The sequence below is a fragment of the Xyrauchen texanus genome, chromosome 19 (genome assembly GCF_025860055.1).
Source record: "Xyrauchen texanus isolate HMW12.3.18 chromosome 19, RBS_HiC_50CHRs, whole genome shotgun sequence".
In the NCBI taxonomy this organism is placed as follows: Eukaryota; Metazoa; Chordata; class Actinopteri; order Cypriniformes; family Catostomidae; genus Xyrauchen; species Xyrauchen texanus.
The window spans coordinates 17,087,772-17,101,521 of record NC_068294.1 but is presented as its reverse complement, the minus strand read 5'-3'; the positions used below and the strand labels follow the sequence as shown (position 1 = coordinate 17,101,521).

The 13,750-nt window shown below is 37.3% G+C and overlaps 2 protein-coding genes across 2 annotated transcripts; both read right to left on the bottom strand.

Moving 5' to 3' along the window:
* Positions 1 to 38: 38 nt before the first annotated feature.
* On the bottom strand, positions 39 to 10,582 carry adh5 (alcohol dehydrogenase 5). The gene is made up of 9 exons (XM_052149209.1): positions 10,522 to 10,582; positions 8,287 to 8,388; positions 7,612 to 7,753; positions 7,414 to 7,501; positions 6,352 to 6,571; positions 5,963 to 6,223; positions 5,639 to 5,774; positions 359 to 497; positions 39 to 242 (listed from the first exon to the last, which is right to left on the bottom strand). The coding sequence occupies exons 1-9, from the start codon at positions 10,537 to 10,539 to the stop codon at positions 218 to 220; spliced, it is 1,131 nt and encodes a 376-aa protein (XP_052005169.1). The 5' UTR covers positions 10,540 to 10,582; the 3' UTR covers positions 39 to 217.
* A 561-nt stretch (positions 10,583 to 11,143) lies between these two features.
* Positions 11,144 to 13,535, bottom strand: gar1 (GAR1 homolog, ribonucleoprotein). The gene is made up of 7 exons (XM_052149211.1): positions 13,414 to 13,535; positions 12,829 to 13,033; positions 12,558 to 12,712; positions 12,359 to 12,418; positions 12,027 to 12,132; positions 11,711 to 11,869; positions 11,144 to 11,572 (listed from the first exon to the last, which is right to left on the bottom strand). Exons 2-7 carry the CDS (start codon positions 13,016 to 13,018, stop codon positions 11,562 to 11,564), a joined length of 681 nt encoding a protein of 226 aa, XP_052005171.1. The 5' UTR covers positions 13,019 to 13,033; positions 13,414 to 13,535; the 3' UTR covers positions 11,144 to 11,561.
* Positions 13,536 to 13,750: the final 215 nt, after the last annotated feature.

Genomic DNA, 13,750 nt, shown 5'->3' with positions numbered 1-13,750 from the left:
TATTCTGAAATTTCATAAACAGAAGGAAGCACAGCAAGTTTTATTTTGTATCGCATTTATTCAGTGTGTAACTGGAACTCAACACATGCCATCAGAACAACCTCCAACAGTCAATATTGTTGTCAACAACTACTGGGACAAGGTGTGAATGATAAGTCTGTTTCATAGCAGGATTAAGCATTTGAGCTCATGTTTGTGACTCCTTTAAACTGGAGGTTTAGAACTTCAGGACGGTTCGGATACTGTGGGAGACAAAGGAGTAATGTTTGCATTTAAATGCAATTTTGTTTTGTCATATTGCATAAACATGATATTAACAAGTAGCACAAGACAGCAAAGCAGGATCTGATGCAAGTACCTTTTCCCAGCATGCATCAAATCAAAGGCTTCATTGATCTGGTCGAAGGGCAATGTGTGAGTGACAAACTCATCCACCATCAGCTTCTTGCTCATGTAGTCATTTACCAGTTTAGGAACACTCTCCACACTCTTCCAGCCTGAAAAGCAAAATGAAAAGCATTATCTTATATAGTAGATTGCATAATATAAAATATTTAATAAAACATATAAAGTACTTCCACTGAAGGGCAAAATCTACATTTCACATTAAGGATCCACTGATATGAAAATGTGAAAAAAAAAAAAAAAACTATAGGCCAATACATATAAAGATATTTTGCCAATTACAATACTTTATTTTTTTCGTCGCTTCAATTTTTTGCATGGGAATTATGCTTTACAAACGTACAGAGGTTCAAAAGCGATTTTATTGTTCTAAAAATAAATCACTTCCATTGAATATAGACTGAAACTAATGAACACATGACAGGACATATTTCGAACATAAAAGATCAATATAATTATATATATATATATATATATATACATACATACACACACACAGTATATAGCATGGTGTGAAATTAATGTGAAAATAGATCACTTAACATTTCTAAAACATCTTTGCACTTATATGCAGTTATAAACCACAAAACTTACATTTTACATTACAAATTAACATTATGCATATTCAAAATGGGTGACATTTTGTGGATTTCCTTTATTTCTGTAAGCATTTCTTTATATTACACAGAAAAAAAAACTTTATTCAACACAATAAATATATGTAATAAGTACTTATGTTTATTATCAATTTGCCAATGGTTTTAATTGTCAAACGAAACAAATTTTGGCACAGAACTGTTTTAGGGCTCCTATAACAATTTGGGTTTGTGGTGGGGATAAACATTTTAGATGGATACTTAACAGTGCTAATTCATAAGTAATTCACAACTTGTTTTTTTTTAAAATGCAAATATTATTTGATTAAAGCAATACTTTATAAAATAAATAAAAGCTAACAAAATAAATTATACTTGTATACACTGCCCTACAAAACAAAAAGGCAGTAACTGCATTTTTGGTCAAAAATGAGTTATTATCATTTTCATGACATTCAAGGCATCCTTTGTTATGTGACAAAACATCTTATCTCAAATGTGTGTCGTTTTGGAGAAAAATGGTAGTCGTTTGTACAGTAACTGCAAAAAGCCCTAGTGAAACAAAGCAAGAGTACAGTAACATCCATTACTGTATTCTTGTTATGTTTTACCTAACAAAAAATAACCGTGTTGCTGCGCAGTGAAGTTACTGTTTCCATGGTGAACACACACAGCTGACTTCGCGGCATCCTCACGGGACGGTTTTAACATTTGCGATTTCACACTTCTAACTTCACACAAATTTTGTTTGAGATGGCACAAAGCCGGGGAAAGAAGATGGTCGAAATGGCATTGAAAAGAAAATACCCGGAGAATGGTAAGTGACAGATTAAACATTTAGAGGCTAGGATATCACAATATAAACACCTGTCAGCCACAAGGGCGGGACTTCCTCTCAGAGGTCCATTCAGATAGCATTATGTTAATTGACAGGCGATGTTTTAAATAGCTTTGCTTACCTGCCCCTGATCCTCCCTGCTCCTAGCTGTAACTTTATCCTCTGTAACTTCACATCATCGCCGATGCCATGTCATCATTTTGTTGTTCATGTCACAAAGTTATAATCCAACCAGCGGTGGAAAAATATTCAATAACTAGAAAAGCATGTGGTCCTATTCAAAATAAATTTTCCCAATTTGGGCCTTGACACAGCTTAGCAATGTGAGACTTTAAGCAGCTGTTTCAGCATCAGAACAGCTTCTGGGTGGAAAATATTGACCTAAAATGGTCAAATTAGTTTGGGTTTGGTATATCCATGTTCAGGAAAACAAATGGTTCCAATTATTTCAAATACAGTGTATAACACACCCAGAGCCCAAGTTGTGGCAAAATAGTTTTTGGAGAATCTGTAGTTACCGCCTTTTTCCTTGGTATGGTGCCACGTTTTTGGTAAGTAATACAAAGCAAGAATACAGTAACTGCAAAATAGGGGTAAAATATCAAATTAAATATGAGGATTGATATGTACAAAAAATAAGCTAATATAAAGTAACAAAACAGCCACATGTCCAATAATCTACCTACAACTACTTAGGCTGGATAACAGGATAACTTTAAAGTCATTTTTCTCAGTTCTGCACTCTGCGTAGTTACTGCCTTTTTTGCTTTGTAGGGCAGTACAGTACTGTGCAAAAGTTTTAGGCACTTGGGGAAAATGTTGAATAGGGATTATTTCTTCAAAAATAATTCCATAAATAGTTTTAATTTAGCAATTAACATCATAAAGTCCAGTAAACAAACAAAAAAAAAAAAGCCAAATCAATATCTGGTGTGACCACCTTTGCCTTTAAAACAGCACAGCACTCTTAGGTACACCTGGATGCAGTTTTCTTGGTTTTTGGCAGATAGGATGTTTCAAGCTTCTTGCCACAGTTCTTCTATCTATTTCAGCTGTCTCAATTGCTTCAGTCTCTTCTTGTAATCCCAGACTGACACAATATTCAGTGGGGGTATCTGTGGGGACCATGCCATCTGTTGCAGTGCTCCCTGTTCTTCTCTTCTAATCTTTTCTATTTGCTTAAGTAATGTTTGGGATACTGAAGCTGCGCTCACACTGCCAGCAACTTTGTCGCTGCATGTCGCCAGTGGCTGGCAATTAGGTCGCTAGTGGTGTGTATGAAGAGTCTAAACGGCACTGTTTCTTTACAATTAATATTATTATTAAAATATTAGGATCACGTGAGCTCTACCATCTTCTCTCATATTGGCTGTCGCTCCCGAAAGTCGCTCTTCATTTGCATAAAGTTAAACATTTTTCAACTTTGTCGCTGGACACGCCCACATCCGGTCGCCAACGGTCGCCGTTGCTTGTGTTGCCGAAAGTCGCCAGCTCTCATTCAAAATGAATGGTATGAGGTTGTTTTGTTGCTGCGTATCGCTGGCAGTGTGAAAGCAGCTTAACATTTATATTTCCTATTGACACACTAATGCTGAAAATATAAATAACCATCTTAAAGACAAATGTTTTTGTGAAACGACTTTCGCAAAGTAATGTAAATTTATGAGTTTTCTTGTTGGCAAATTCACCATAACATTTCTTAAATTAGAAGAGTGGCAGTTTGTTCAGTCTATCCCATGACATTTCTGCTCTCAGGTAGTTGAAGAACTTGCCAACTGATATTTGCACAGAGTCTAAAATTAACTTAAAATTAGGGCTGGGTATTGTTACAGATTTCCAGATTCAAGTTTATATTGTGTCGATTTTTCATCGTATTGGTCACATTTTAGCTTATGAAGAATAAACGTCTTGAAACTGCATTTATTATTTTGCATATATATTTGTTACATATTTATAGTTCTATTTACAATTTACATTGATACTCAGAACACATGCTAAATTGGTTTCGTCTCTTTAAATAGACAATGTCATCTGAGTGCAACTACAGTGTTGATTTTGTTCCTAAAATTTTCTTTGTGGCTTAATGTGAGGAAAATTTCACATTTATCCCATGTAGTTCTGAAGAATAATAAGAAAATAACATTTAGGCATCATAGATGAACAGCTGATGGTAAATTTACCACTAAAGTAAAATGCTGTATATTTTATATAGATAGATAGATGCGTGAGTAGCGGAAGGTGGGGGGTATTGTTGACAAGCATAGTAAAAAAAAAATAAATCTTTTTTTCACAAAAATCTTTTTCTTCTTATATTATTATTATTGTTGTTGTTATAATTATTAACTATATACTTATAGTTGATTATATTGAAGAAACTTAACATCTTCTCAAGGAAATACAAAAAAGTAAAATAACAAATAAAATAAATAAAAAATATCCATAAACAAAAAACTTTGTGTTTTTAGTAATCTCTATAAAGAAAATATGCAATATCTGAAAATATGGCTGGTTTGTTTCCTGATATCAAATATCATTCAAACTGAATTTTAGAAAGGGTTTTGATGTGGATTTTAAAAACCTACTTGACATAGAGAGAAACCAGAATGAATAACTGGTGTGATCTGCGCTTTTTGACAAATTATGGGAATTGGATGACTTCAATACTCACGCGCACTTGCGTGTTTCAGACTGCGTGCGCAACACTCATACAAAACACAGCTGTGCGTGTTTGGATTGGAGGCATTTTTCGAGCATGGGAAGAATGTCATTGGATTTGCTTTGACGGTGGCTCAAGCGAAATTTCATACCACAGTAGCGGATTCAGTGTCATTTATTTAAGCTTTTCATCTATTGATGTATGCAGCGGTCAGTGGAAAAACTGTCTCACATGAAGCCCTGACCACTGATATATAAGCACTCATGGATATATCCACATACACAAATGTACAAACCTTAAAAATCACTGTTTTCTGCTCAGTATGGCGTTTTCTATAGCCAAACCAATTCCACACCACATAGGACAAACTTCTTGCTTCATAATCTCCTCTCATCTTTTCATTCAAAATGAATTTGAGGAATGAGCGGTCACTTCGCCTTCCTCCATTTATCCGACAGAGTTTGTAATACGTGCGTGTTATGTGCTGTACACATTTCTCGTTTGGCAATTTTGCGTTACCGTGATAGAGACATAATCCAAAATGTATACCGGTTGGCAAATTTGAACCGGTATATCGCCCAACCCTATGTATGTATATAACAATTGATAATATAATGGAATATCAATGTAGCCTTTCTGTGGGCCCGTTACTCAGGTCCATCATAACCCGCATTCTGACGCCCCTGGGTGCATCCTTATTTTGTATACAATGCTCACATTTTTTTTAAATAGAACACATTTAGAAGCATCAAGTAATGCTTTTACATCAGTAACATCAAACGTAATTGGTTCTCAAATGTCAAACCTGACACAATGCATCTAAAAGTGTCTTATTTGATTGAGACCAACAGCGACTAAAATATTTTCAGTGAATAACTTGTATTTCTGCTGGTTCGTCATGAAAAGCTATCATATGGCTTCAAAAGACAAGCCATGGACCACCATTATAATACTTTTATGGTGCTTTTTTTGTCATTTTGAAGCTTAACACCACCCGTTCCAATTTAGGTGCAGCCAGTATATTCTTCAAATTCTCCTTTTCCGGGGAAAAAAAAAATGTCATAGGGGTTTGGAATGACATGAGTGAGTAAATAATGACAGATTTTGGTGTTAATCATTCCTTCAAAAAAAACATACACCCACCACCAAAGGCTGTGCCTTTCCACGTACGCCCTGTTACCAGCTGGAAAGGGCGGGTGGAGATTTCTTGACCTGCTCCTGCCACGCCAATAATGACACTGGTTCCCCAGCCTTTGTGACATGCCTCAAGAGCAGCTCTCTGAAATTCAAAATAAAAATTACAGTGATAGTCATAATAAACACACATGATTATGAATCACCATGGCAGAAAATACTTTGAGAGAAAATTATAACAGCTGCTGAACGGAGAACAGTAGACATTTGGGTGGCTGTATCAGGCAGCTTTTGTTCATCCTCAACTAAATGCTTATTGTTTAAGTAGATTACCATAATGGCAACATTGCCGATGCATTCAAAGGAATAGTCCACTCCTCCATCTGTCAGCTCCACCAGCACCTCCTGAATGGGCTTGCTGTGGTCCTTGGGGTTCACAAACTCAGTGGCTCCAAACTTTTTGGCAGTTTCAAACTTGTCTGGATTGATGTCAATGCCAATGATCCTGGTGGCACCTTGTGATCTGCAGCCCATTATGACAGCAAGCCCGACAGCTCCCAAACCAAACACAGCACATGTAGAGCCAGCTTCAACCTACCAGGGTGAACATGTGACTGTTGACTGGGATTTGTGGAGGCAGCATCAAATATGCAATATATATTAATTTCTCCTAAATAAATTAAATGAGAAGCTGGATCAGAGCGCAGATTCAGCATGAAGACCTTGGCAGTATTGAGAGCAGCTCCATATCCAGTGGAGATGCCACAGCCCAGCAAACAGACTTTGTCCAGGGGAGCATGTTCATCCACTATTGCCAGAGAGATTTCAGCCACAACAGTGTACTCAGAGAAGGTGCTGGTACCCATGAAGTGGAAGAGCTGCTTGCCTTTACAGGTGAATCTGGAGGTCTTGTCAGGCATCAGACCCTGACCCTGGGTCACCCTAAATAATTAAATGAGAACCGAGTCTCTGCAAACCAACATTGCTTGTAGTTGTGCAACTTAGCACACATACTGAAGAGAGCTCTCATTAAAGGAATAGTTCACCCAAAAATGTGATGCCATCCCAGATGTTCATGACTGTCTTTCTTTAGCAGAACACAAATTAAGATTTTTAGAAGACAGAGCTCTGACAGGTCCTTATAATGGATATATACAGTTGCCAGCAGGTTGATGGTCCAAAAGTCATATTTAGGTATAGCATAAAAGTAATCCACACAACTCCAGATGATCAATGGAGGTCTTCTGAATCAAATCAATATGCTTGTGTAAAAAATAAATGTATAATTAAAATGTTAACTTTTAAAAATTGCTTTCCGCCAGCAGCTGATGCGAAGCATGATGTAAGCAGGTTGGCAAGTTCACGTGAGAATTCTGAAGTGGAACTTATTTGCAACAGAAGAACGTACATCACGCGAGAGTTTGGCCATTTCAAACAGCATCAGAGTCCTGAATGGAAGTGCTGATTTAAAGTTAAAAACATTTTAATTATCGACTTGTTTCTTACATAAACCTTTCGATTCACTTCAGAAGACATTCATTGATCGACTGGAGTCGCATAGATTACTTTTATGCTGCCAAAATATGACTTGGACCATCTGGCACACATGCAATTCCATTATAAGGACCTGACAGAGCTCTATCTTCTTATTATTATCTTTATTTGTGTTCTGCTGAAGAAAGACAATCATACACATCTGGGATGGAATAAGGGTAAGCGAATAACGTTGAGTCTCTTAATTTTTTGGAAAACTATTCCTTTAAGTAAATCCTATTCATAATTACCTGATCTTCTGGCACAAGTTGGTTTTGGGGTTTTTACAAAACTTGCACTCTCCACACTGGGGAACATATAGTGGAATGACAGTATCACCTTGTGAAGAAATTAGACAATTTGATTGCTTCTTAACTCATAATAATGCTTACATTTTGAAAACATTAATTCACGAGAGGCTATATAGGCCCAAACACATTTTGACATGCCTGGTTTGAACTTGGTGACCCCTTCCCCAACACTCTCAACAGTGCCTGCTCCCTCGTGACCCATAATGACAGGAAATAAGCCCTCAGGGTCACTTCCACTCAGGGTGTATGCGTCAGTGTGACATACGCCCGTAGCATGAATCTGAAACATAGAACCATAGTTGTATTTTGAAAAGCAATTATATTTTTCTCTATGATTTTGCAGAATTACTTTATAATAAAGAATGCACCAATTTTCACTACTTTCTCCTGCATAAATATGCTTGAGACAAGACAATAGGGTCAAAACTGAACTTCGGTGTACCAAAACATCGAGCATTGACAGGGTGCAGCTGCTACCCAGTTTGTTTGTGCTTTTAACAGAGCTCAAGCTATTAAAAAGTCAAATCTTGACTAAAAATTATGCTGCACAAGAGGCTCCAACTGAGATAAAGATTAGTCACAAAAAGATCATAACCATCTGATGTAAATTTAAATCTTTAAAAACAAAGGTTTCAAATGGCCAACATATATTACTAACTAATTTCAGTTTGATGGTGAAATCCTCATGTTATTTTTCTTGATGTGAATACTAACACAATTGGGTTCTTCTAAGTTTGACTCATCAAGTGTCTATGCACACCAAATAACCTTTTGTTTTAGTCAAGAGGTACAATGTTCAGATTAATGGTTTACCTTAACTCTGACTTCATGGGCTTGGGGTGGAGCTACCTCCACCTCCTCAATGGAGAGAGGCTTACTAGCCTCCCAGGCCACTGCTGCCTTGCATTTGATCACCTGTGGATACATTTAAAAAAAATGAGTACTTAAATATACTGCTATATGAGATGCAGTGGAATCTCCTATAATGAAGGTTAGATAAGTTACTGCTTTGTAAGTACAGTTGAGTCAGAAGTTTACATAAACTTAGGTTGAAGTCATTAAAACATTTTTTTAACCACTCCACAAACGTAATATTAGTAAACTATAGTTTGGGTAAGTCATTTAGGACATCTTATTTGTACAAGTAATTTTTCCAACAATTGTTTACAGATATTAATGAACCATATCGCAATTCCAATGGGTCAGAAGTTAACATACAAGTTAACTGTGCCTTTAAGCAGCTTGGAAAATTCCAGAAAATGTTGTCAAGCCTTTAGAGAATTAGCTTCTGATAAGAGGTGTACTGAATTGGAAGTGTACATGTGGATGCATTTAATGCTTAGCTTCAAACTCAGTGCCTCTTTGCTTGACATCATGGGAAAATCTAAAGAAATCAGCCAAGACCTCAGACAAAAAATTGTGGACATCCACAAGTCTGGTTCATCCTTGGGAGAAATTTCCAAATACCTGAAGGTACCACATTCATCTGTACAAAATATAGTACACAAGAATCAAAACCATGGGACCACGCAGCCATCATACAGCTCAGGAAGGAGACACATTCTGTCTCCTAGAGATGAACATAGTTTAGTGTGAAATGTGCAAATCAATCCCAGAACAACAGCAAAGGACCTTGTGTAGATGCAGGAGGAAAGAGGTAGACAAGTATCTATATTGACAGTAAATGAATCCTATATCAACATAACCTGAAAGGCTGCACAGCAAGGAAGAAGCCACTGCTCCAAAACCACCATAAAAAAGCCAGACTAGAGTTTGAAAGTGCACTTGGGGAAAAAGCTCTTACATTTGGAGAAATATTCTCTGGTCTGATGAAACAAAAATTGGCCATAATGACCATTGTTATGTTTGGAGAGTGAGGCTTGCAAACAGAAGAAAACCACCCCAACCGCGAAGAATGGGGAAGGCAGCATCATGCTGTAGGGGTGCTTTGCTGCAGGAGGGACTGGTGCACTTCACAAAATAGATGGCACCATGAGGAAGGAAATTAAGTGGATATATTGAAGTTAAAGCTCGGTCGCAAATTGGTCTTCTAAATGGACAATGACCCAAAGCATACCTCCAAAGATGTGGCAAAATTGCTTAGGTATAACAAAGTCAAGGTATTGGAGTGACCATCACAAAGCCCTGACCTCAATCCGATAGACAATTTGTGGACAGAACTGAAAAAGCGTATGCGAGCAAGGAGGCCTATAAACCTGACTCGGCTGCACCAGTTCTGTCTGGAGAAATGGGCCAAAATTCCAGCAACTTATTGTGAGAAACATTTTGGCTACCTAAAACATTTGACACAAGTTAAACAATTTAAAGGCAATGCTACCAAATACTAACAAAGTGTATGTACATTACTAACCCACTTGGAATGTGATGAAAGGTAAAAGCTGAAAAAAATTATTTTCTCAACTATTATTCTTATATTTCACATTCTTAAAATAAAAGTACTGATCCTAACTGAACTAAGACAGGGGATGTTTTCTACAATTAAATGTCAGGAATTGTGAGTTTAAACGTATTTGGCTGAGGTGTATGTAAACTTCTGACTTCAACTGTATGCAGATGCATTATTTATGCCAGATCGAGATGCAGTTAGACACAAAACATCATATATACACTACTTTGTAGATGACATGCAATAAAGTCCATGCGCATTAAATCTGCCCAATATATTCTGAATATCCACTTCTTTTTGCATGCTGGCTTCTAAAAGTAGGTGCAATGCTCGATCACCATGGACTCAAAAATCAGTCTAACTGCTTTCTGATCAAACATGCATTTTAAAATATAATCAAACAAGGTCAACGAAAACAGGTCAAAGCAGCACAATGAACCTTTGTATAACTTGATCTGCTCTCCTACCATGCACAAGTGGTGTTACATATTTGTAAGCATTTATATTGAATTTCGTCTCTCGAGTGTTTGCAATAGAGCACAAATGCGTCACTTACACAAAACTCGAAAATGTATGTTTAGTGTTCTTCGAAAAGTGAAGGTGAAGGAATATGTGAAGGCATATTTCGCCTGTAAACTTACTTTCCCAGACGTGTCCATGCTTTTCTTCCACCGAGTGAAAAGGAAAGAGGGTTGTGGCAAACTGATGAACTCTTTCTCCAGCCAATCAGAGAAAAGGTTAAGGCTACGCTTTAGCAAAGAACGTTGTTTTTAACAGCGCACGTAATCGCTTATTTCTGTCATTGGTCTGTTGCTAAACGATTGCTTTGCTATACAAATACTTAAACGTTCTAAGAGCAGTTTTCTGACAAACTAGAAGCCTGTCAATGCATTTTCTGCTGCCAGTAGTATACACGACAGCCAAATTATATTATCACCATCATCTATCACAATTGTATAAGTTAGGTTTCATAGTATTGATTTGCAAGTACAGCCTTTTCTTGCTCTGCAGTGAAGGAGTGCCTAGAAAATCCTCTGACAAAATATTTTGTCCAGCTGCTGATAAAAACACTTTTCTTTATCTAAAAGGTTTGCATAACCAATTTTTTACCTAATCTGAAAGGGCACAATCTACACTGGAAATGGCAGAATGTTTTGTGAACAAACATGTCGAGTAGTCCCATAACACATCTATCACATACCAGATAAGTTTACCTACTTAAATTTAAAATTAAAAGAGATTAAAAGAGAGTTGTAAATATGCCATAGATTTTAATGAGCAAATACATGGTTATTCCAAAGCTGACAGAAATTCAGATGTCAATTACAATACAGCAATGTAACTTAAGAGACGCTGTAGATAATCACCAAGTTGGCACCACAATGTGTAAACACAAGTGGAAACAAACCAACAAGTGAAGTTTTTGTGGGAGACACCTGCCATCTTGTACACAAACATGTCAACTTAAAAAAATAGCCCTATTAATACACCAAATACAATGTAACTGCTGAAAAAAAAATACAAATATGGTACAAAACAGAGTAAAAACTTCAGCTGTACAAGAGAGGCATCAATGAACAGAGTCCAAAGACTGTGTAAGGCCCCAAATGCTGCTTCTGGCGTCTCTTTGGAAGCCTCCTCTGAAGATAAAACAATATATCCGATTCCTTTAAGGCCTTCATCATCTTCCACCTTCAAAGCAAGCAGAGTGCATATTTTGTGTTGTTTCTTTTCAAATGAATTATGTGAAGACATTCTCATTCTCTTTTTTAATTCCAGTAATTTTCTGATTTCATTATTGATTTCTGATGATTAAAATTGCCAACTCACCTCTGAATCCACGTCCGCTACCTCCACCTCTACCTCCCCTGAACCCACCACCACCTCCTCTGCCACCTCCACCGAATCCTCCTCCTCCTCGTCCACCAAATCCTCCTCCTCCACGTCCACCACGGAATCCTCCTCCTCCACGTCCACCACGGAATCCACCTGCAAACAAATTACTCTCTTTAGCATATTCCCTGAACAGATATACTTAAATATTAGTTAACTAATGACATATTACATGAGATAATGAATAACCATTATTGAATATAACACTATTTTCTTCTTTTGAAATCAAATTCCAAAGCACGTATGGTCTTACCTCCTCTCCCACCTCCACCTCTTCCTCCTCGAGAAGGCCCCTTCTCACCTGGAGGCCTGGGGAGGAATCTTTGGAGGGGCAGCAGCTTCATTGGATCAATGTAGAACTGATTCAGGAGAAAAGTGAGTGATTAAAAATGTTAAGCATTGTAGACACATCCTTGTAAAAGTCCACTGGATATACTATAAGAGCTTTATAAATTTGCTGAGAATATCAGGAACACTGTGTTTTGCATCATATTGGAAGAAAACAATGCTGTAATGCACTTGCATACTGAGGTGAAAAAAAAAATCTAAATGGAGACAGAAAAAAAAAAAACTGTTTGAGCTTACCTTCTGTAACTTCTTGAAAGAGGATGCCTTCATATTTTCAGACAGTTTGACTGAAAAATACTGAGAAATGTCTTAAGGACTTACACATATTAATGGAAATAAAATGAGCTTAGCAAAATAATTATACAGGAACCCTTCACTTGAAGTCATTTTAAAGGTCAACAGCCCCATGATTACTTGCAGTAACATTTAAGGATACAAAGTCGCGAAGCTGCCCAAAGATCTCGTCTACTTTTCCAATCTGTTCTTTGTTTTCAAGGTATACAGGAGCATTGAAGTAGGGAACTTTGTTTTCCTCTGTCACACATCTGCAGACAATTTCATCTTCACAGGGGTGCATAAACTCTCCTAGGGCTAAAAAAAAAAAATAAGGAACATGATTATGATGACAATTATGACCTGATGGGAAGTTTTGGAACGCCTATCACAATTTAAATTTAAATTAAAATACAGGAAACAAACAACCATACCGACAACATATTCCGGTGGGCCAAAGTCTTGCTGTCTGAATCCACCTCTGCCCCCTCGACCACCACCAAATCCGCCGCCTCGTCCACCACCGAATCCGCCGCCTCGTCCACCACCGAATCCGCCGCCCCGTCCCCCACCTCTGTTGAAGCCACCGCCACGACCCCCTCCACGACCACCGCCGAATGACATAATGATATAACAAAACTGCAGAACACATGTAAACAAAAATAAAAAAAACACGTTCACATAATCCCTGGCTTAAACTTTGTTGAACTATAATGAATGAGTCAAATAAACGTTTGTTCATCGTTTTCCTCGCATAAGCATGAATGAATCGATTGTAAATATTAATTATATATATAAATCTTCATTATAATGATCATTAAATCTCAAGAAAGAAATATAAGTCGTGGTACTAGAGTACAATCAAGCATGGTTAACCAGAAAGATTAGCTTCAAGTATCTGTACCACATCCGAGTGCAGAATTTAGACAAATAATATTAACTGTTCATCTTTTATATACATTTTGACAAAACATATGTTATTCTAGAATGTACAACGGCATTAGAAAAGGACAATTTACCTTTAAAAACGGTCTATTTTGGACTTCTATCACCAAGCACGCTGTTGACTCTGGAAACACATGTGACTACGTTATCTGCCGTAAATGATTACAGGCTCAAAGACTGTCGTAAACACGGAAGACGTGACCATTTGTGGTCGCAAGGGGCGCACGTGTCAAAGAAAAGCAAGCGCTGAATGAAAGAGCTCCTATAAAACACTGAAATAAGTATCTCAGTAGATTTCTGACAACATACTGTCCTGTTTTGGGACTTCTATCAACAAGCATGCTGTTGACTCTGGAAACACAAGTGACTACGTTATCTGCCGTAAAGGAATACAGGCTCACAGACTGTCGT